Here is a 23175-nt window from a genome sequence, read left to right on the forward strand (position 1 = left end):
AACTCTAGGCCTGGGCACTGTCCCTGAGTTTCTTTTTGCTCAAGGCTAGCACTCTACCACTTAAGCCACAGTACCACTTCCGGCTTTTTCTATTTATGTGGTAGAGAGAAATCAAACCCAGGGCTTCAAGCATGCTAGGCAAGCATCTACCACTAAGCCACATTCCCATCCCTAATTCTTAGTTCATTGTTTGGGCTTTTCCTATATTTGTTTGTTCAATTCTCTTATCAAACAGAAACATGATCTCCTTCCCTACCCAAAAACAAGATGAGAGTGGGGGTGGGGTCTTGTAATCCCAGCATCCAGGAGACTCAGGCCAGAGTGTTACCAGAAAGGGTCACATAATGAATTCAAGGCTAGGCTGAGCTACTAAGAAAGAGCCTGTCTCAGAAGCAAACACAAAACAAACATAAAATAGAGGAAGCTAGAAGGACTCCCCCATGTATGAATTGAGCTCCACTTCTGGCTTTTTGGGGTGGTTAATTGGAGAAAAGAGTTTCATGGACTTTGCTGCCCTGGCTGGTTTCAAACTCCAAATCTGAAATCTCAGCCTCCTGAGTAGCTAGGATTACGGGCCTGAGCCAGCAAATCACAGTTTCTGAGTCATTCATGATGATTACTTCAGGGATCCTCCACAGTTCAGGCACACCTGCACAAGTTGCTCTTGGCTAGCCATTAAACTCACTGCTGTCTCTGTCCTTAGTCCCTTGGCCCTACTGGAATTCCTCAGAGGGAATGCATCCTGCATCCTGCATCTGCTTCATCTGGAACTTGGATGGCCACCAGGACATTGCTCACAAGAGCCATTTTATAAACGGACAGGCCTTGGGTTCCTCATGCTCAGGCATATCTTTAGCATATCGTTGGCATGCTGGTAATGTTTGGTAAATGTTTATGTACTATCCCAAGCCACCAGACAGGAAGTCTCCAACTCCAGCATCCCAGTCCTCTCTGTGGCCCTCCTCTCGCTTTCTTTATAAGTCTTGAATGTTTTATTTTCAGCCCTCTTCCAGGCACTTTCTACTCACATCTGTGCTGTTGGCACCACCACCCTCCCTGTAGTCCCTCTGAAAGATGCCTCAGACCTCTTGGTCAGCCTTCTTCCTCTACTTCTAGACATGAAAGATGTATGATAGAAATTTAATTTTCAGTACAATCATACTGGGAAGTGTCTCAGCCCATCCTTGGTGTACTGATAGGAGCTTTAAATAAGATTTAGAGAAGGAAAGGATTGGAGAAGCAGACAAAAGATGTGCATAATTAAGCAGTCTTGGCCACACTGTGCCCTGCTTGGTCATTATCTCAGTCCTGCCCTGCAAGGACTCTGAAGAAAGTCCATGTCACCTGAGGAGATACTCCATCTCCCATGAGATGACCACCAAGCATGGGCCACAGCCCCAGTTTCCATCATGGGGTAATAGATCCATTAGGGGGTGAGTCCATCATGGAGTAATCTGTCTGCAAGGTGACTATAGATTTAGGACAATGACTGGAGACTTTCATTCATCTTTGGCAGAATCTGGAACAGATGTCATAAAAGCTGAGAGTAAAGAACCTTAGATATTCTGTGGGCCTTTAACCTTAAAGGAGGGTAAGAAGAGATAGATACATTTAGGAGTACCAGTCTTGTATTCTAGAGGGATACTCATAAAGTGATTGGCAGGCCTATGGGGCAGGAACGGGACCCAAGGGAAAAGAGACTCAAAATGAAGACAGAAGGACTAGGCTTTTGTGCAGTTACCTTGGAAACTCAAGTAAGGAGTCCAGGCTTAGCAAAAGCTGTTACTGAGTTCTCATCCTATGTTTACCACCATACTCTGTGGGAAGTAAGGGAGTGGGGAAAAGGGGTTTAGATTTAGACAGCTGGCTCTTAAAGCACTCCACTGGGGGTTGGAGGGTGGGAGCTGGTCTGAGTAAGCAGAACTCTGACCTCTTTGAATAGAGTCAGTCAATAGATTCTTTTGTTTTTCAGTAGTCACATTAAATAGCAGACGGATAAGTTTTAAAGAAAGATTTCTCACCACCACTTTGCAAGCTTTGTTGTAATGATATGAAATGCATCTGTCTGAGAAAGATAAGCACAGGTAACTGATTCCCATATGTGATTTAGAAATCCTTTTCATAAGCTACAAGAAACTATTTCAGGGTTCCTTTTGAGAACTTAAAGCCTTATATGATAAGGATCTCATGGGACATTTAGTCTGTAACTGGGTTCCTGAATTGCTGGACAAGATAAGCCCCTAATCAGAGGAGATACTTCATAGAATGGGTTGATTTTTATGAACTTCTTCAGCCCTCTTCCTTTTTTTAGATGGACTTTTCCCTTCTTCTTGTTTTCCCTTTGCCTTTCCTCGCTGAACTTGCCTTTGTCTCTAGTCTGCAAAGATCCAAACACATCTCTAAATGTCGTGGGCCCTTTCTGCTTTAGAATGTCCTTCTACCTTTCTTCAGCTTAGATCCAAGTCCTTTGTACGCCCCTGGTTTTAACGAGCTCAAGCAGCTGGGCCCCAGCTTGATCTCAATCCTTGGACACAACCCTTGCCTCCCAGAAGATCCTGGATGGGGAGAGCCCAAGGGCAGATATTTTCTGGCTCTAGGCAGGTCTGAGTGTTACATTGAATCATACAGACCCTTGCCCACTTTGAATGACAAAGGAAGTATCTAGTTTAGAAATATGCCAGAGGTGGGTGGAGGAGGGGTGTCTGACTCTTCCACTCTGGCTGCACAAGCCACAAGACCAAATAAGGGTGTGCAAGCCGCCAGAGTCCGTATTAAAGTTCAGAGTGCAGTGTGCGAATGTGGGACTGGGTTTTCAGAGATATAAGCTATTACCTAACCCTACTTGAGCTCCAGCACAGCGCAGACAGACATAACTGTCTGCCTTTGTACTGGGCTGGGTCTCAGGGAAGAAGGTCCCCTGGGGTCCTGGAAAGGGAGAGGAGAGAAGGGGGCTTCCCTTGTGTGCATCTGGTGACTGAAGAAAGGGACTGATCCCCCCCTCTGAAGCTTTCCCCAGAGCATTTCCATGGCTCTGCTGACCCAGCTTTAAAGAGTGCCAGCCAGGGTGAGTCATTAGACTGTGCAGGAAAGGTCAGAGTTTGAAGATACTCCCCAGTAGAAAACAAACGTTATTTTTATGAACGCTCACAGGCTGTGAGGCAGGCTTGTTTACTGAACACTGAGGTCAAGGGCGGGGCTGGAAGTCTGGGGCATTTTTCAACAATTTTAACACTGTGTTTCCCAAATCTCCCCTCTGACCCCAAGGGCTTGTCAAGCTTGTATACATCCAACCAACTAGCTTGTTGGCAAGTGACCGCTTCCCTCTGCAGTGTTTGAAGGCTACCAAAATACCAACCTTTTTCTCTTTGGAGGTTTCAAAGCCAAACCTCCTCCCATACTCCTCTCTCCTTTCCATGCCAGATTCTCTCTCATTTAGCAGGTATCCAGCTCTCAACCCACTCAGTCATAAGCTTCCTAAGGAAGGGGACCATGGCTTATATCCATATTTACCTCTGAAACTTAGCTCCATGGTTAGTACAGTGAGTACTTACTTAGTCCAGGTCAGAAATATGCATAAGCTCTGGGAAGGTGGATCAGTGGTAGAATGCTCACCTTGAATGCAGGAGGCCCTGGGTTCAATTTCTCAGCACCACATACACAGAAAAATCCAGAAGTGGCACTGTGGCTCAAGTGGTAGAGCGCTAGCCTTGAGCAAAAGAAGCTCAAGAACAGTACCCAGGTCCTGAGTTCAAGCCCCAGGACTGCAAAAAAAAGAAAAGAAAGAAAAAAGGTTCAGGGCTGGGAAGGTGGCTCAGTGGTAGAGGGCTTACCTTGCATGCATGAGGCCCTGGGTTCGATTCCTCAGCACCACATAAACAGAAAAAGCCAGAAGTGGTGCTGTGGCTCAAGTGGTAGAGTGCTAGACTTGAGCTGAAGAGTCAGGGACAGCACCCAGGCCAGTTCAGGCCCCACAACTGACAAAAAGGAAAGAGAGAGAGAGAGAGAAAGAAAGAAAGAAAGGTGCATAAACCAGGCTCCTGTCTATAATCCTAACTACCTAGGTATCTGAGATCTGAGGATTGAAACTAACCCAGGCAGAAATGGTATGAGACTCTTATCTCCAATTAACTACCTAAAAGCCAAAGTGGTACTGGAAAAAAGCTAAGTGACAGCACCTAGGCCTTGAGTTCAAGCCTCAGTACTGGCACGTGTGTGTGGTGTGTGTGTGTGTGTGTGTGTGTGCACGTGTGTGTGTGCGCGCGCGCGTGCGTGAGTGTGTTTCAGAGTCTCCCCCAACTTCCAATTTTGCTCCCTTTCTACTCCCCCACACACAACTTGGATTCCTGACACCCCTACTTCCAGATGCTCTAAGATATCTGAATGACCCTAGGCAGCTTCAGCTTTGCTCTGTTCTACTTGCTTTCTGCCCCAGGGTTCCTCAGAGTCTTGACTACTCAGCCCTGAATTTCATAGAATGACTCCTGTGGAGAAAAATGCTTCCTTTTTTTCTCCTGGCAAGGAGGACAGTTCTAAGATATTTTTCATGCACCTTTTAGAGCATCCCATGGGATCACCCAGCCAGCATCTGCAGTTAGAACCAAGTCAGTAAAACTGGCTTTCCCTTTCCCTGCTTCCCTCCCTTCAGCTCCTCATGGCCCACATTCCCCAGAACTGCTCACTGAGGTTAGGCCTTTGTCCTAGGCTCTGCTTTCCAGGAAGCTGAGGCTAGAATGTTGGGAGACTTGAACACATTCAGAGCCCTTTATGTAGAAGTTCTCACAGACATTTTGTTTTGAAAGTTCAGTTTCTTTGAATGTATTTCCTCCTTGTCAGTCTTACTCTTTTTAAGAAAACAAGCAAAATTCAAGTTTAGAGACTTGAGAAGATTAATTCGTTATACTTTTAACCTTCCAAATCTCTTGTGTATCTATGCTTTCTTTGCTTTTACTCTGAACATGCTCCAACAATTCTGTGTTAGCTTTAACATTTTTCATAAGCCACAATTCAGGAGTTAAGAGAAATTGCTCCCTGGTGGTAAAGCAACAGAACTGCTGACCTCTTTCTGCTCTAATTGCAGTGAATATAGTATCTCTGCTGCTCTGACTTCAGTGTTTAAGCTTCTCTATTTCCTTAGGATAAAATTCTAGCAGTACACAATCATAGGGCACACATAATTGCATATGACCAAGTTGACTTATTGTAGCAATTTAAACACCTGCCAATGGTTTGCTAGTTCTCCTTACCTGTGCCCTTCTCTAAACAGACATCTTGCTTCAATATTGGGTTTCTTTCATTCTTTTTTTTTTTTTGCCAGTCATGGGGCTTGAACTCTGGGCCTGGGTGCTGTCCCACAGCTCTTCAGCTCAAGGCTAGCACTCTACCACTTGAGCCACAGCGCTATTTCCAGCTTTTTCTTTTTATGTGATGCTGAGGAATGGAACCCAGGGCCTCATGCATGCAAGGCAAGCACTCTACCACTGAGCCCACCTTCCCAGCCCTCGCCTTTTTTTTGTTGGTTGTGGGACTTGAACTCTGGTCTTGGGAGCTGTCCCTCAGCTCTTTAACTTAAGGCTAGCACTCTACCATCTGAGCCACAGTACCACTTCCACTTTGCTAGTGGTTTACTGGAGATAAGAGTCTTATGGACGTTCCTGCCTGGGCTGGCTTTGAATCCTGATCCTCAGAACTCAGCCTACTGAGTAGCTAGGATTACAGGTGTGAGCCACTAGCGCCCAGCTCTTTCATTCTTTTTTTATTTTTTGCTGGTCCTGAACTCAGGGCTTGAATTCAGTGTTCCTATACTTCTTTTGGCTCATGGCTATTGCTCTACCACTTGAACCACATACTTCTGGCTTTTTCTTTAGTGATTACTTGGAACTAGAGTCTCAAGGGATGGCTTTGAACCTTGATCCTCAGATCTCAGTCTCCTGAGTAGTTAGAATTACAGGCATGAGCAATGGGCACTTAGAAATTTTTTCATTCTTTTTGGGAAACAGAAAAGTTCACTGTATATAGGCAATTATATTGGCAGTTTGCATTTCTCCCTTGATAAATTGTCTATTTTCTTTATATAATCACCCCCCCCACACTTTGTGGTATTGGAGATAAATCTCAGTTCTTCTAGACAAGCACTCTATCACTGAGCTATAATGCACATCCATATTCCCAACAATCTTTCCTATTTTTTTTCCTCTGAAACAGGGTCTGGCTATGTAGCCCGAGCTGCCACAAACTCATGGTCTTTCTGCCTCCGCCTACAGAATCCGGAGATTACAGGTGTATATCACCGCATCAAGTTCACAACCACCTTAATAGGTTGTTTTTTTTTTGTCGGTCATGAGTCCCAAACTCTGGGCCTAGGTGCTGTCCTGCACCTCTTCAGCTCAAGGCCAGGGCTCTACTTGAGCCACAGCACCACTTCCAGCTTTTTCTGTTTATGTGGTGCTGGGGAATCAAACCAGGGCCTCATGCATGCAAGACAAGCACTCTACCACTGAGACACCTTCCCAGCCCCTTAATAGGTTTTTTAAATATCTTAACTAGTCCTCAGATTCCTTTTGATAGCACTCATGGAAGTTCTGTTTTGTGTTCATTCTCTTCTGCTGGCTGTCATTGGGAACCACCACCTGATTGATTTAAGCGGTAGAATCATGGAGTGGAAAGCTATAAAGTCTCTGAATTGGAAGGTCTGGGTTTAACTGTGGCCTTGCAGAGCCTAGCTCATTCAGAGCTTGCATTTTGTCATTTGTGAATTGAGGGTTGGGCAAAATGGACCCTGCTGACTGGAATTCCTCTCAGGGGACAGTGGCACATCCAGGTAAGGGAGAGGACTCATCCACTGCCTACTGCAGTTCGTAGTTGAAACTGCAGTAACTGACACCCACCACCCCCTTGTCCCACTCAGTCCTACAGAGTTGTCATCTGAGCTTTACCTGGACAACACCTGGCCAGGAACTTCTGGCTTCATGATCTCAGCTTCCCATGCATCTAGGGTGACAGGCAAGAACCATTGGCACTTGGCTCTACTTCATAGCTGGGAAACTCATCCAGACATACCAGCATCCAAGAAAATTCTGTATTTTTTCATTTAAATTCCTTTAAAGAGCCAGAAGCCAGTGACTCATGACTATAATCCTAGCTACTCAGGAGGCTGACATCTGAAGATCACAGTTTGAAGCGGAAGTCCATGAGACTTACCTCCCATTATCCAGAAAAACACCAGAAGTGGAGCTGTGTCTTAAGTGGTAGAACACCAGCCTTGAGCAAAAAAGCTAAGGGACAGGTGCCCAGGCCCTGAGTTCAAGCTCTAGTAATGGAATGAAAAAAAAGTATTTCAAAGAAATTCTTGCTGTAAAAGCCATGAAGGGCCTTGTTAATAATTAAAGAGCATAAAAAATTATTTCAAATAAATTCTTGCTATAAAAGCTGTGAAAGCCAGGAGCCAGTGGCTCACATCTGTAATCCTAGCCACTCGGGAGGCTGAGATCTGAGGATCACAGTTCAAAGCCAGCCCAAGAATGAAAGTCTGTGAGACTCTTATCTCCAATAAACCATTCAGAAAACTGGAAGTGGCATTGTGGTTCAAGTGGTCAAGCGCTCACCTTGAGCTGAAGAGCTGAGGGATAGTGCCCAGGCCCAGAGTTCAAGTCCCATGACCGACCAAAAAAAAAAAAGCCGTGAAAGGCCTTGTTAATAATTAAAAGAAGTTTCTAGGAATTCTAAAGTCCTTTCTTGTAGGCCTGCAGTTGTATGAATTTGGAAAGCAGTGGGCTTCAGGAAATTGTTTAGGAAAATCTCTGTTGTTGGAGCAAATCCATGACCTGATTCTTACCTTAGTCAGATAGGATAGGCAATGAAAAATGGTTAGGTTTGGCTTCTCCTTGAGCTTTGATTACTACTGTCATACTGGTTTTGAATGGCATACAGGTGATTTCCCAGGAAGAGGGTTTAGTTAACAAGGCAAAGTTGTAGTCTTTACAATATATGTAATCTATTCTATTTCTCGCTAGCCTCCTAATGACTATGTAACTCATCATATAAGTGAGTAATTGTTTTGTAATCAGGTTTTCCCAACCATAGAAGTAATTGAATTAGACTTGTCAGAGAGCATATAAGGATCAGGAAGCCCGGCACTGGTGGCTCACGCCTGTAATCCTAGCTACTCAGGAGGCTGAGATCTGAGGATCGCAGTTCAAAGCCAGTTCGGGCAGACCGTGAGACTCCTATCTCCAATAAACCACCAGAAAACCGGAAGTGGCGCTATAGCTCAAGTGGTAGAGCGCTCGCCTTGAGCTGAAGAGCTGAGGGACAGCGCCCAGGCCCAGAGTTCAAGCCCCACGGCCGACAAAAAAAAAGGATCAGGAAGTAAGCATAAAGCACCTTGGATTTTTAGAAAGCATAGACTGGATATGAGTTGTACTTCCTAGCTTTTCCTTTCAGCCTATGAAATGCATTTCTTCCATCCCTCTGCCTCTGTATGCTCCCCCTTTTTAGAATACTCCCTTGGTGGTGTACTCCTTGGGAATTTACACAGTTTTTGTCTACCCTTCCTAACAGTTCTTATATGTTCTTTCTCTGTCTTTTTAATATATTTTTATTGTGAAAATACTGTACAGAGGGGTTACAATTACGTGGGTAAGATAATGAGCACATTTCTTATCAAGCATTGTAGCCTCCTGCTTTGTTTCCCCTTCCAGTCCCTTCCTATCCTCCCCCACCCCCGTCCCTCCCCACCAAAGTTGTAAAGTTCATTTTTTGTCTGCCTTTTTTTAAAATAAATTATAAATATGTACCTTTTAGGAAAGAGCAGTCTTTTTTGTGTGTATGTATGTTTTGCTTTTGGTGCTACTAGGATTTGAATCAGAGCCTCAAGCATGGTAGGCTGATGCTACAACACTTGAACTATGCCCCATCCCTATTCTTTACTAGGTTTTGTTTTAGTGTATTTGTCCTATAACTCAAAGCCTGAGTGCTGTGGTTGAGGCTTTTTTGCTCAAGGTTAGTGCTCTACAACCTAAGAAACAGCTCTACTTCTGGATTTTTAGTGGTTAGTTAGAGATAAGAATCTGATGGGGGTTGGGAAATGTGGCATAGTGGTAGAGTGCTTGCCTAGCATGCATGAAGTTCTGGGTTTGATTCCTCAGTACCACATATAGGGAAAAAACCAGAAGTGGCACTGTGGCTTAAGTGGTAGAGTGCTTAACCTTGAGCAAAAGCAGCTCAGGCACAATGCCCAGGCCCTTAGTTCAAGCTCCAGGACTGGCACACACACAAAAAAAATGCATCATCTATAAATTAGGAATTGGTTCAACTATAAATATCAGAACACTAAAACTGTAGTAAGAGCCAGCATACTGTCTGGGATGGTATGATGGCTTAGTCACCATAACCCTCAGGGCCTGAGTCTGATTTTTTTGTTGTGTTTTTTTTTTCCTTTGCCATTCAATTGCTCAGTCTTTCAAGCCTAAGATGACTTCATGAATAAAAATGGCTACTCTTATACTAATTAGTGTGTACAAATTCCAGCCATCAAAGAGAGGGAAAAGAAAAACAGCGAAAGGTCATTCACCAACTGTCTCTTAAGTAAAAGGCTGAAGGCTGACTCAAACACTCCTGTTTACATTCAAGCCAACAAGGCAATCAGAGCAGGATTGTTTCTCTGTCAGAGAAAAGAAACTAGGCAGAAAGGTTATTATTTGGGCCCAGACCTTGGAATTTTGAGCAAAGAACGACTTACATAGTTGATGTGAATAGTCACTTTTTCCACATTAATCTGCTTGAAATGTTCAATTTTAAATTCCCTCAAAAATAAAAGGTTAAGCCAGGCCCCGGTGGCTCACGCCTGCAATCCTAGCTATTCAGGAGGCTGAGATCTGAGGATCGTGGTTCAAAGCCAGCCCGGGCAGGAAAGTTCGTGAGATTCTTATCTCCAATAAACCGTTAGAAAACCGGAAGTGGTGCTGTGGCTCAAGTGGTAGAGCACTCGCCTTGAGCTGAAGAGCACAAGGACAGCGCCCAAGCCCAGAGTTCAAGCCCCACGACCAACCAAAATATAAAAAATAAATAAATAAATAAAAGGTTGCCAGGCACTGGTGGCTCATGCCTATAATCCTAACTACTAAGGAGACTCAGACCTGAGGCTTACCATTCAAAGCCAGGCCAGACAGGAAAAGTCCAGAACACTTTTTTTTTTGTTGGTTGTAGGGCTTGAACTCTGGGCCTGGACGCTGTCCCACAGCTCTTCAGCTCAAGGCTAGCGCTCTACCACTTGAGCCACAGCACCAATTCCAGTATTCTGGTGGTTTATTGGAGATAAGAATTTCATGGACTTTCTTGCCCAGACTGGCTTTGAACCATGATCCTCAGATCTCAGCCTCCTGAGTAGCTAGGATTACATATGTGAGCCACCAGTGCCCAGCCTGTGACACTCTTATCTTCAATGAACCACCAGAAAACCATTAATGGTGCTATGGCTCAAGTGGTAGAGCTTTTGCCTTGAGCTAAAGAGCTCAGGGACAACACCCAGGCCCAGAGTTCAAGCCTCACTAACTAACTAACTAAATAAATAAATAAATACTCATATTTTCTTACATTGAAGGGAAGAAATCATTTGGGGTATCTTACATGCACAGAACAGATCTGTCCAGTGCAACTGATGGGCACGTCTGTTGTATGTTTTCTTATTTCCTACTGATTCTGTGTTCTCCTCCTAGCTTCCCTCTGTTGCAGCATGTATATACCATATATATGGTCAAGAACATGGAGTCATTTAGCAATGACAAAATGAGTGGCAGTCTTTGTTTCTTGAGTCCTGTTTACTTTGTCATATCTCCTTGCATTTTGGCTTTAGCATCCACATATCAGGGAGACCATATGCCGTTTGTCTCTTTGCTCTTGGCTTACCTTGCTCAAAATGATTTGCTCTAGGTCCATCCATTTCCCTGCAAATGCCATTATTTTGTCCTTTCTAATGGCTGCATAATATTCCATTATATAGAGGTATCAAAATTTTTGGATGCACTCATCAGTAGTGGGGCAGTTGGGTTGTTTCCATATCTTAGCTATTGTGAACAGTGCTGCAATGAACCTGGAGGTACATGTGTCCTTGTATCCTGGTTCCTGTTGCTCAGGTAGATGCCTAGGAGTGGTATGGCTGTCTGTATTTAGCTTTCTGAGGTACCTCCAGACTGCTTTCCAAAGTGGTTGTATTCATATACATTCCCACCAGCAGTGTAATAGGGTTCCTCTTTCTCCGCATCCCCTCCAGTGATGGGAAGGGAGGAATGAGAGGGAAAGAGGGAACAGCTTACACTAAGCAAAAGGAAAGAAATTAATTATCACCTGATGTGAAAGAAATAATTGTATTGTCAAAGCTCATAGAATTCACAAACTTTATAGACCATGATAATAACAATTTGCCTTGTGAAGGTTAAAATGTGTTTGTGGCTTTAACTAAGTAACACTATTCCATAATACCTGTGAAATATGTGAAATTTATGTAATCACCTAATCTCATTAAAAAAAAAAGACAAGTGAGAGAGGGGTGGGTTAGGAGTGATGGATGACAATATTATCAACACTTTGTATTCATATACTGTTGGTTTTTTTGGGGGGGGGGTTGGTTGTGGGGCCTGGGCGCTGTCCCTCAGCTCTTCATCTCAAGGCTAGTGGTCTACCACTTGAGCCACAGCGCCATCCCGGCTTTATTCTTTTTGCTTATGTGGTGCTGAGGAATCGAACCCAGGGCCTCATGCATGCAAGGCAAGCGCTTTACCACTGAGCCACCTTCCCAGCCCTCATATACTGTTTTGTAGAATGGAAACTTCGTCGTACAACTACTTAAAGATAATAAAAAATTTAAAAAGATTCTCAAAAAATAAAAATAAAATAAATATCAGTGCTGATAACTGCTGGTAACCTGTTTAAACCAGAGTTCCAGTTTCACCTAATGTTTATCTTACATATATAAAAAAAGGCAAAAATGCAAGTTTTTTTTCAGGTAAGGGGTAGGTTTATTCATTGTTCGGGCTGGCACCAGGCCATCTTGGTCCTCCACACGGTGGAGAAAAGCCTGGGAAAGAGAGCTGGGAGAGCTGGGAAAGAGAGAGAAAATACCTAGAAAAGAGGAAAAAGAGCTAGAAAAGAGAGCATCTGGGAAAGGTGGGAAAGAGAAGGGAGCTGGGAAAGAGAAGAGACGGAAAGAGCTAGACAGAGCTAGAAAAGAGCAGAGAGAGCGCAATATTTTTTTTTGACTGTCTTGGGGCTTGAACTCTGGGCCTGGGTGTTCTACCTGACTTCTTTTGCTCAAGGCTAGAGCTTTACCACTTGAGCCACAGCTCTACTTTCAGCTTTTTTGGCAGTTTCTTGGAGATAAGAGTCTCATGGACTCTCCTGCCTGGGCTGGCTTGGAACCACAATCCTCAGATCTCAGCCTCCTGGGTAGCTAGGATCATAGGCATGAGCAACCGATACCCAGTACAAATTTTTCATTTATAAGATTACTAAATATGATGATACTAATGTTCTATTTACTTGAAAATTTCCAGGAGAACACTCGTGTGTGTGTGTGTGTGTGTGTGTGTGTGTGTGTGTGTATGCCATTCCTGGAGCTTGAACTCAGGGCCTGGGCACTGTCCATTCAGGTACTCTACCACTTGAGCCACAGCTCCACTTTCAGCTTTTTAGGTAGTTAATTTGAGATAAGAGTCTCAAAGCTACTCAAGAGGCTGAGATCTGAGGATCACAGTTGGAATTAGCCCAGGCAGAAACTTCTATGAGTCTCATATAGTTTATGGAAAAATACCACCCAAGCCCTGAAAACCATAACTGCCAACCCAGACTGGTATATCAGAGAAACTAGCATTCACATTCAACAGAGAAACTAAAATTTTTAATAATAAAGAAAAATTAAAGGCTGGGCGCTGGTGGCTCACGCCTGTAATCCTCGTTACTCAGGAGGCTGAGATCTGAGGATCGCGGTTCAAAGCCAGTTCGGGCAGACCGTGAGACTCCTATCTCCAATAAACCACCAGAAAACCGGAAGTGGCGCTGTAGCACAAGTGGTAGAGTGCTCGCCTTGAGCTGAAAAGCTGTTCACTTTATTAATATGAAATGCCCTTCTTTGTTTTCCTAATAAAAAAAAAAAAAAAAGAAAAATTAAAGAAATTCATGAACAAGAAGCCAGCACTACAAGAATATATAAAAAGGAGGAATATAACCCAAAAAAAATAACCAAGACCAGGGAACCACATCAGACAGAAACCTAATGGAGAGTTCACTTTATTAATATGAAATGCCCTTCTTTGTTTTCCTAATTGTAATTTGAAATATGTTTTATCTAATATTAGTATTACTACCCCAGCCTGTTTATGAGGGCCGGCTTGGAAGACTTTGTTCCAGCCTTTCACTTGAATAGTTAATATTTAAAAGCCTCAAGGCCATAGTTATTGAAAGACAAGAAAAGACTCAGGAATTGTTGCAGATTAGGTAAACTAAGAAGACAGCATAACTAAGCAGGCTAGATTAGATTTTGTGATGAAAATAGAGTTTTAGTAAGACATGTTGGTGAGTACCAATAAAGCCTATAAACTAAAGCAGTTCAGTTTAAAGCATTACATCTCTTGGTAATTATACTAAGATTCTCTGGGTTTTCAGCCTTAGGAGATGCTGATAAAAGACAAGTAGCTCTTTAAACTATTTTTGTAATTATTCTATAAATCTAAAATTATCTCAAAATACAAAGTCAAAGAATTTTATTTCCCCCAAAGTCCCTTAAGTACACTATAGGAAACTTCAGTGGTTTGAGAGGGCACACATTTGAAATGTATTATAATATTGAAATAGTTATCATTATCCTTATAGAAATCCTTTTACTCTCTTACTGTACATTCTTCAAAGCACACCTATGCCTCAAACTTGGAACCAGTAGGTTAGTGGTCAGTGGCCTCTGTGTCTTGGAAGATACATATTTATTATCTGGGTACAATTTATCACAACAATTAAACCTTCAGGTTGTTGATGTTTTGCTGCTTGTATATATTGAATTTACATTTCTGTTGTTATCTTTGTGTTATTCCATATATCCTTTTCACACCATGAATTTTTAGGGATATAAAATTTGAGACAGTAATGTTAATGAATTATCTCAGAATTGCTAACACAAATGTAAATGGAAGGAAAAGGAAAAATTGTAAGAAGTATATACTACTGAAAAGCCGAGTTATGGGCTGGGAAGGTGGCTCAGTGGTAAAGTGCTTGTGTTGCATGCATGAGGCCCTGGGTTGGATTCTTCAGCACCACATAAGCAGAAAAAAAAAAAAGCTGGAAGTCTCACTGTGGCTCAAGTGGTAGAGCGCTAGCCTTGAGCTGAAGGCTATTCATGCTGTTTATTCCCCTCAGCAAGAAACCAAAACCCCAAGAGGATACTGGGAAGAATTATGCATCTATTTGTAGTTGTTTTATGTCTGTAAATTGTATCTGTTTAACTGAAATCTGAGTACCTTAAGGATAAGGAACTCCCCAACCACCAGCATAATTCCTATCATACTTATGGGCACACATGCCCTAGAGTTTAGAGATAGGTTGGGCCTGGTTACAAGAGGTGTTCTAGGGGTGGGAAGGTGGCTCAGTGGTAGAATACTTACAGTGCATACATGAGGCCCTGGGTTCGATTCCTCAGCACCACATAAGCAGAAGAAGCTGGAAGTGGTGCTGTGGCTTGCTCAAGTGGTAAAGCCTTGAGTTGAAGAGCTGAAGGACAGCACCCACACCCAGAGTTCAGGCCCCATGACTGGCGGTGGCAGCCGTGCGGGGGGGGGACAAAAAAAAAGAGGTGTTCTAATTGTGCTTCTCACTTACAGGGACTTCCCTGATGACCCAGGAGTGCAGTGGGACACGGAACGTGTGGCCAGCATTCTCCTCCAGTACATAGCAGTCAATGGTATCAACTTGGTAAGGGGACACCTCCCTGAATGGAAAGCCCAGGGTCTCCTACCTATCCTACCAGTTGGTTTCTACAGATCAGTCAGTACTAGAGTGTCTCAACTCCTGGCCTGTCCCATCAGATACAACTGGTAGTACACAGGTGAGATTAATATCGGAAAGGATGCCATCTATAAAGTGTCCAAAACTTTCAGGGCTCTCTAGTCAATCTGTTGAGCATACCTAGAAACAAATACACCTTTCAATTCTCTTTTACATCTTTTTTTTTCTTCCCTTTGTGCCAGTACTTGGGCTTGAATTCAGGGCCTCGGTGCTATCCCTTAGCTTTTTCACTAAGGACTAGGGATCTGCTACATGAGCCACAGCCCCACTAGCCGTTTGCTCATTAATTGGAGATAACCATTGACTTTCTCACCCTGTCTGGCTTTGAACTACCATCCTGAGTAGCTAGTATTACAGGGGTGAGCCTTCTGCACCTGGCAGAGGAAATCATTTCTTTTTATTTTGGTCGTTCATGGGGCTTGAACTCTAGGCCTGGGTGCTGTCCCTCAGCTCTTCAGCTCAAGACTAGAGTCTATCTCTTGAACCACAGCACCACTTCTGGTTCTCCAAGTGGTTTATTAGAGATAAATATACTTTCCTAGCCAGGCTGGCTTTGAACGGTGATCCTTAGCCTCCTGAGTAGCTAGGATTACAGGCGTGAGCCACTGGCACCCAGCTTGGAACTTTTATTTATTTATTTTTGTGAGTCCTGGGGCTTGAACTCAGGGCCTGGACACTGAACTTCTTTTGCTCAAGGCTAGCACTCTACCACTTGAGCCACACAGTGCCACTTCCAGATTTTTCTGTTTATGTGGTACTGAGGAATGGAACTCAGGGCTTCATTCATGCTAGGCAAGTACACTACAACTGAGCCACATTCCCAGCCTAAAGCAATTCTTTATTAATAAGTTACTTGCAACCAGCGTCCTGTTAAATAAGATGGCTGTGGTTATAACAGTGCAGTTGAGAATTCTTTCCCTGATCTGCACTTAAGCCACAATACAAGTATCAGTCATGCTAACACCATATCATGACCAGTGCAGTCATAATTGCCTATCACCAAACGAAATACAGGTTCTGTTCAGCTCCTTGTATCACAGTAAAATATGTTTTTCCTCCCATAGTCCCTCTATGACAAAGGATGAGGGTTAGTACTAGGCAGGTGAGAAGGCTCTCAGAGGCAGTATCCTGTACCAAGCTGAGTACAGTTATCTTGGGGAATCCCAATTCAGTCCAGACATATCCACTGCACAACAAAGACAGTGAAGAACCAACAGAAAGCATAAGCCAGCCGGGCGCTGGTGGCTCACGCCTGTAATCCTAGCTACTCAGGAGGCTGAGATCTGAGGATTGCGGTTCAAAGCCAGCCTGGGCAGGAAAGGGCAGGAAAGACCGTGAGACTCCTATCTCCAATAAACCACCAGAAAACCGGAAGTGGCGCTGTAGCTCAAGTGGTAGAGTGCTCGCCTTGAGCTGAAGAGCTGAGGGACAGCGCCCAGGCCCAGAGTTCAAGCCCCACAACCGACAAAAAAAAGCAAACAAACAAGAAAGCATAAGCCAAATGGAGAATCTAGGGCTGAGCCACAGGAAGACTATCACCTGGCACTGTGCCAGGATAAGATCAGCACTCCCTCCTCCAAAGTGAAACTAGCCTCACACTCATAGCATAGTGTGATGGCAGAAAATGGGGTTCCATCTGATCCCTTGTCTGCAGTATGCTTTCCAGCTTGTCTGCTTAATCATGATACAGGAGCATCACGAGAACCACACAGAGTAACTGACAGGGTAAGACTTTAGAAAGTACAAAGCCACCTTCCACAGAAAGCAAGGGTCAGTAGTGTCTTCACTGGGGTCAGCTAAGCTATGTCCTGGATCCCAATCCCTGCCTCAGTCTTTCATTCAATACATATTTGTTGAGCTGCACTATGTGTTGAAACTAGAAATAAAGCAGCAAGCCCAAACACATGTTCTCTCTTAGAGCAGATGTTTCAACGTGGCATTATTGACATTTGGGGCTAGGTAATTCTCTGTTAGGGGTGCTGTCCTGTGCTTTATGGGATATGTATTTGTATCCGTGGCCTCCATATACTAGATTCCAGGAGCAACCCCTCTCCTCAGTTATCACAATGAAGATCTCCATACATTGCCAAATGCACATGGACAAAACCATCTTCATGTAAGAAACAGTGCTTTAGGGCCAGAGATCTCTACTATTGGGTCTTTTTTTAAAATTGGAATCTGAACAAGACCTCATTTGGACCAAGACTTCTGAAAACTAGAAAGAAAAAAAGGGGGGGAGATGGAATTCTGTAAATAACCACCTGGATTATGATTGTCATGTACAAATATACATGACCAGGGAGCTGACTACCATTTGGTTCAGCTAGCTCACCACAGAGTGAGATAGTATAAGAAGATGCGAGATAAGAAATAAAGACCTTGGAGAATTTTCAGATAAGTGAGGGCAGGGGGATGTAATTCAAAGGCAGAATGCATGCTTAATATATATAAGTCCCGGGCTGGGAAGATGGTTCAGTGGTAGAGCACTTGCCTTGCATGCTCGAGGCCCTGGGTTCGATTCCTCAGCACCACATAAGAAAAAAAGCCGGAAGTGGCACTGTGGCTCAATTAGTAGAGTGCTAGCCTTGAGCTGAAGAGCTGAGGAACAGCGCCCAGGCCCAGAGTTCAGGCCCCACGACTGGACAAAAAAAAAAAGTTCCCAGCACCAAAAAAGGAATTGAGTGGAATACCACTTGGCTCCAATCCTTTGGTCAATGCAATGCCCTCCAGTGTCCCTTCTGATACTGATCTCACCTGTATGCTACTAGCTCTATCTGATAGTGACAGACAGCCCAGGAATTGAGACACTAGCACTGACTGATTTGTAGTTTGGTTGCTTTTTTTTTTTTTTTTTTGGAGGTCCGGTTTTGGGGCCTGAACTCTGGACCTGGGTGCTGTCCCTCAGCTCTTCAGCTCAAGGCTAGCGCTCTACCACTTGAGCCACAGCGCCACTTCCAGCTTTTTTTTTCTCCTGCTTATGTGGTGCTGAGGAATCAAACCCAGGGCCTCATGCATGCAAGGCAAGCGCTCTACCACTGAGCCATCTTCCCAGCCCTGTAGTTTGGCTTTTTGTTTGTCAGTCCTGGAACTTAAACTCAGGGCCTGGGCACTGTCCCTGAACTTCTTTGTTCAGGCTAGCACTCTACCACTTGAGCCACAGCACCACTTCTGGCTTTTTCTGTTTATGTGGTAATGAGGAATCGAGCCCAGGGCTTCATACAGCTAGGAAAGCATTCTACCACTAAGCCACATTCCCAGCCCTGATCTGTAATTTTTTTTTTTTTTTTTTTGCCAGTCATGGACCTGAACTGTGGGCCTGGGCGCTGTCCCTTAGCTCTTCAGCTCAAGGCGAGCGCTCTACCACTTGAGCCACAGCACCACTTCCAGCTTTTTCTGTTTATGTGGTGCTGAGGAATCAAACCCAGGGCCTCATGCATGCAAGGCAAGCACTCTACCACTGAGCCACCTTCCCAGCCCGGTGTAATTTTTAAAGCCTTTCATGTGGTTTTATTTTAGCTTCATCTCAACCCATCAAGGAAAGTAGGGAAGGTATTATTTTCCCGATTTCACACATGATGAAGCCAAGACATTCCAAGGTGAAATAACTTCTGGCAATACAGCTCTGTGACTTGCCCAAAGTACTATGAATAACTACTCCCAGAGAAGACTAGACTTGGGTTGCCCTTGGTGGCCTGCAAGGAAGAACTAAGATCAGAGCTGGGTATTTGAGTTTAAAAGCACACGCGCACACGTGCGCATGCACGCGCACACGTGCCCATGCGCGCACACACACACACATACATACACACACACACAAACACCACAATTTTTAGACAGTTTTCCTATCTCATGGGAACATTTTGAGAACCAAATAGTACAGTGAGTGGGAAAAAGTTCTGCCAAAGACAATATACCACAATACACTAGGTATTATAATTCCCATTGGCAGAGGGGTCAAAAGGACAGGAACTCATTGTAAAGCCAATTGATCTGTAATCCAAGAAGGAAAAAAAGGTGATAGGATTAAGCCCAGATGAGCTTATGGAATTTCAAAAAGGCATATATTTAAACAAATAGGCCTTTGTATTCAAGTGGAAAAATATTTGGAACTGTAGATTTGTTAAGGTGAACAGATATGGGTGCTAGGCTGGAACACTTGCCTAGCATTCATGAAGCACTGAGTCCAATGCTCTGTGTGTAGAAGAGCTTCTCATGATTTCCAGTCAGCCTGGGTGGTATTGGTTTGTATGCCACTCCTGGGCTTGAAGTCAGGGCCTGAGTACTGTCCCTGAGCTTTTGTGCTCAAGGCTAGCATTCTACCACTTGAGCTACAGCTCTACTTCTGGGGTTTTTGGTGTTTCATTGGGAGTCTCACGGATTCTGCAGCTTGGGCTAGCTTTAAACCATGATCCTTAGATCTTAGCCTCCTAAGTAGCTAGGATTACAGGTCTGAGTCACCTGTGCTTGGCTTAGTCAACCTGTTTTAAGTTTGTTTTAAGTTGTAGAAAGAAAAATGAACTCCAGGAAATGGGAATCAAGGTCTTTTCTTTGTTGTTGTTTTCATTTTTTTTTAATTTTCTTTTTTTATTGGTCATGGAGCTTGAACTCAGCCTGGGCAATATCCCTGCGCTCTTCAGCTCAAGGTGAGCACCGTTTTCTAGCGGTTTATTGGAGATAAGAGTCTCCCGGACTTTCCTGCCAGGGCTGGCTTTGAATGGTGATCCTCAGATCTCAGCCTCCTGAGTAGCTAGGATTACATGCGTGAGCCACTGGGTCCAGTTCATTGTTTCTTTTTGTCTTGTTTGCTTGTTTATATGTCTTTGGGAGCATAAGGGGTGGCATAAAGGGTAAACAAATGCAGCAGTACATTCATTCCTAGACACTATGTTAAAAATGAAATATGTAACTTGTGGGTGGGAATGGGAGGGGAAAACTGGGAGAGAGTGAGGGAAGGGGTGACACTGGCCACAAAGAAATGTACTCATTACCTGACATATAACTGTAACCCCTCAGTATGTCACCTTTATAATAACAATTAAAAAAAATAGAACTGCTGGGCACTGGTGGCTCACACCCGTAATTCTAGCTACTCAGGAGGCTGAGATCTGATGATTGCGGTTCAAAGCCAGCCCAGGCAGGAAATTCTTGAGGCTCTTTTTTTTTTTTTCTTTGGTCGGCCGTGGGGCTTGAACTCTGGGCCTGGGCGCTGTCCCTCAGCTCTTCAGCTCAAGGCGAGCACTCTACCACTTGAGCTACAGTGCCACTTCCGGTTTTCTGGTGGTTATTGGAGATAGGAGTCTCACGGTCTCTCCTGTCCGGGCTGGCTTTGAACCGGGATCCTCAGATCTCAGCCTCCTGAGTAGCTAGGAATACAGGCATGAGCCACCAGCACCCGGCTTCTTGAGGCTCTTATCTCCAATAAACCACTCAGAATGCCAGAAGTGGTGCTGTGGCTCAAGTGGTAGAGTGCTAGCCTTGAGCAGAAGAGCTGAAGGACAGCGCCCAGGCCAAGTTCAAGTCCTATGACCAAAAAAAAAAAAAAAAGACCTTTCGTGCCTGTTCCAGTCCCAGTTCCCAGTCTATTCATGCTAACATGCTAACATCTTCTTTGTTTAGGGACACACCCCATTTATCATTCCCTAGCCAAGCATCCTATTGCCTTTCAAAACTGAATCCTTGATTTTTTTTTAAATTTTTTATTGTGAACATACTGTACAGAGGGGTTACAATTACATGGGCAAGATAATGAGTACATTTCTTTTTTTTTTTTTTTTTAGGGTCCGGTCATGGGGCCTGAACTCTGGGCCTGGGCGCTGTCCCTCAGCTTTTCAGCTCAAGGCTAGCGCTCTACCACTTGAACCACAGCGCCACTTCTGGCTTTGTTTTTCTTTTTGCTTATGTGGTGCTGAGGAATCGAACCCAGGGCCTCTGGCATGCAAGGCAAGCGCTCTACCACTGAGCCAACTTCCAGCCCATGAGTACATTTCTTATCAAGCATTGTAGCCTCCTCCTTTGTTTACCCTTCACATCCCTTCCAGCCTCCCCCCGCCCTCCCACCCAATCCTCTGCCCCCCCCACCAAAGTTGTAAAGTTCGTTTTCGACATGACCACTTGTACTTCTCATTGTTGCAATGGGTCCACCTGTATCCTTATTTAAACTACTTGTTTTTCCCCTTCCCCTCCACAAATTATACCAACATCAAATACAGTGAAAGCAGGGGTTATACTGTGGGGGAGGGTGAATCCTTGATATTTATATCTAATTATTCAGGATACCCTTTTATTTTGATACTAGTCATTGAATTTAGGGCCTGAGCATTATCCTTGATCGCTGGTTTTGAAACACAATCCTCAGATCTCAGCCTCCTGAGTGGCTAGGATTACAGGCAGGAGCCACCAGCCCCAAGCTCATGAGACTCTTATCTCCAATTAACCATCAGAAAACTGGAAGCGGTGCTGTGGCTCAAGTGGTAGAGAGCTAGCCCTGAGCTCAAGAGCTGAGGGACAGCGCCTAGGCCCAGAGTTTAATCCCCATGACCAAACAACAAATGGGGAATAAGAATAACAAAAAGGGCATTGATGGCTCATACCTGTAACCCTAGCTACTCAGGAGGCTGAGATGTGAGGATAATGGTTCAAAGCCAGCCCAGGCAGAGAAGTCCATGAGACTCATCTCCAATTAACCACTGAAGAGCCAGAAATGGAGCTGTGGCCCAAGCGGTAAAGCAGTTGCCTTGAACTGAAGAGCACAGGGACAGCACGCAGGCAGAGTTCAAGTCCCATGACCTACCAAAAAAAAAAGAGTCTCATGGACTTTCCTGCCCAGCTGGCTTTGAACCATGATCCTCAGATCTCAGCCTGCTGGATAGCTAGGATTACAGGCACAGGCCACTAGTCACAAGCTCCATTTGGTGTTTTTAAAATCCATCTGTGCAAAAGTGAAATGTTATAACCTTGACTGAGTTTATAATTAATAAACAGATGTGATCATGTCTGTGAAAATGGAATTAGAGGTAGCCTATCATATATATACTTTTTCCATGAACTTAAGCCTAGGCTGTGGTGGACATTTGCCCTTAGAGTTTTTGTGCCTATGGCATCACATGGGGAAAAGAGCCCAAACAGCTGGGCGCCAGTGGCCCCAAGAAATCAGGCTGCACCCACTTGAACAAAGTTCATGTTAATTGCCAGCCAGGAAAAGTAAATGCTAGTAAGTGGCCACGCAGATAAGCACTAACCTAAAACTGTTTCTGTCATGACTGAATAACACTCTTCTGTGCTGGCCAGAAATAAGAGTAAGTAAACCCCATGGAAACAGCCTCCTTGTTACTGTCATGCAAACTGCTTACATACCATAATCTGTTGAGAAGTTGGTTCACACTTCTCAGAATGTTAAGTTTCTGGGCCCTGTTTCCTCCTTTCTTTTCCAAGGCAATGACGACAGCTTCTTTGAAGCTGAAGAATGGAGAAAGCACCTGTAAAGCACAGCACCCCCTTGTCCTCATCTGTCTCTGCAGGTGGTGACTTTCGATGCTGGAGGAGTCAGTGGTCACAGCAATCACATTGCTTTGTACACCACTGTGAGGTAGGTTTCTCTGGTGATGGAGGTGGGAGAAGTTTTGCCCATTTGTTCAGGGGTCATGGTTACTAAAGCACCTTTCCTCTGGGCCCAGGGAATCTGACTGCATTCATACACAGCTGCTGTTGGTGAAGTTGCTCCCTCACTACATCTCATCCTCTTTATGAGAAATTTCTCAATAGGAATGCTCCTCTCCTAAGCAGCTCTGTGTGTGTGTGTGTGTGTGTGTGTGTGTGTGTGTGTGTGTGTGTGTGTGTGTGTGTGTGTGTGTGTGTGTGTGTGTGTGTGTATGTTTTCCCTTCCTCCCCCTGGATCCTGCAAATGGAGTAACTGATTTTATTTCTCTCTCTGCTTTGGCCACAGAATTTTACAACCCTTGTAATGCAGGAACAAGACTTCAGAAAATGGGTTCTCTGGATCAGTGTACTTGCTGTATCTTTTCTCTCCCTTACTCTGGTTTTTCATCTCCCATTATAGATTTTTGTATAGTTTCCAATCTTTTTTTTTTGCAAGAGGAATATACACATATGAAATTTTAGTTGTTGTGCTAGACA

At 44.2% G+C, this 23175-nt stretch overlaps 1 protein-coding gene across 1 annotated transcript in view; it reads left to right on the forward strand.

Moving 5' to 3' along the window:
- The window catches only part of Pigl (phosphatidylinositol glycan anchor biosynthesis, class L), a gene marked incomplete at its 3' end in the record, with an annotated part of 80159 nt that extends 57532 nt beyond the window's left edge, over window positions 1-22627 (forward strand). Inside the window, 2 exon segments of the mRNA XM_013016350.1 lie at window positions 14859-14949; window positions 22560-22627. Coding sequence (XP_012871804.1) covers window positions 14859-14949; window positions 22560-22627 — 159 coding nt within the window.
- Between the last annotated feature and the right edge of the window lie 548 nt (window positions 22628-23175).

Source organism: Dipodomys ordii, unplaced genomic scaffold (assembly GCF_000151885.1).
Source record: "Dipodomys ordii isolate 6190 unplaced genomic scaffold, Dord_2.0 Scaffold31, whole genome shotgun sequence".
NCBI lineage: Eukaryota > Metazoa > Chordata > Mammalia > Rodentia > Heteromyidae > Dipodomys > Dipodomys ordii.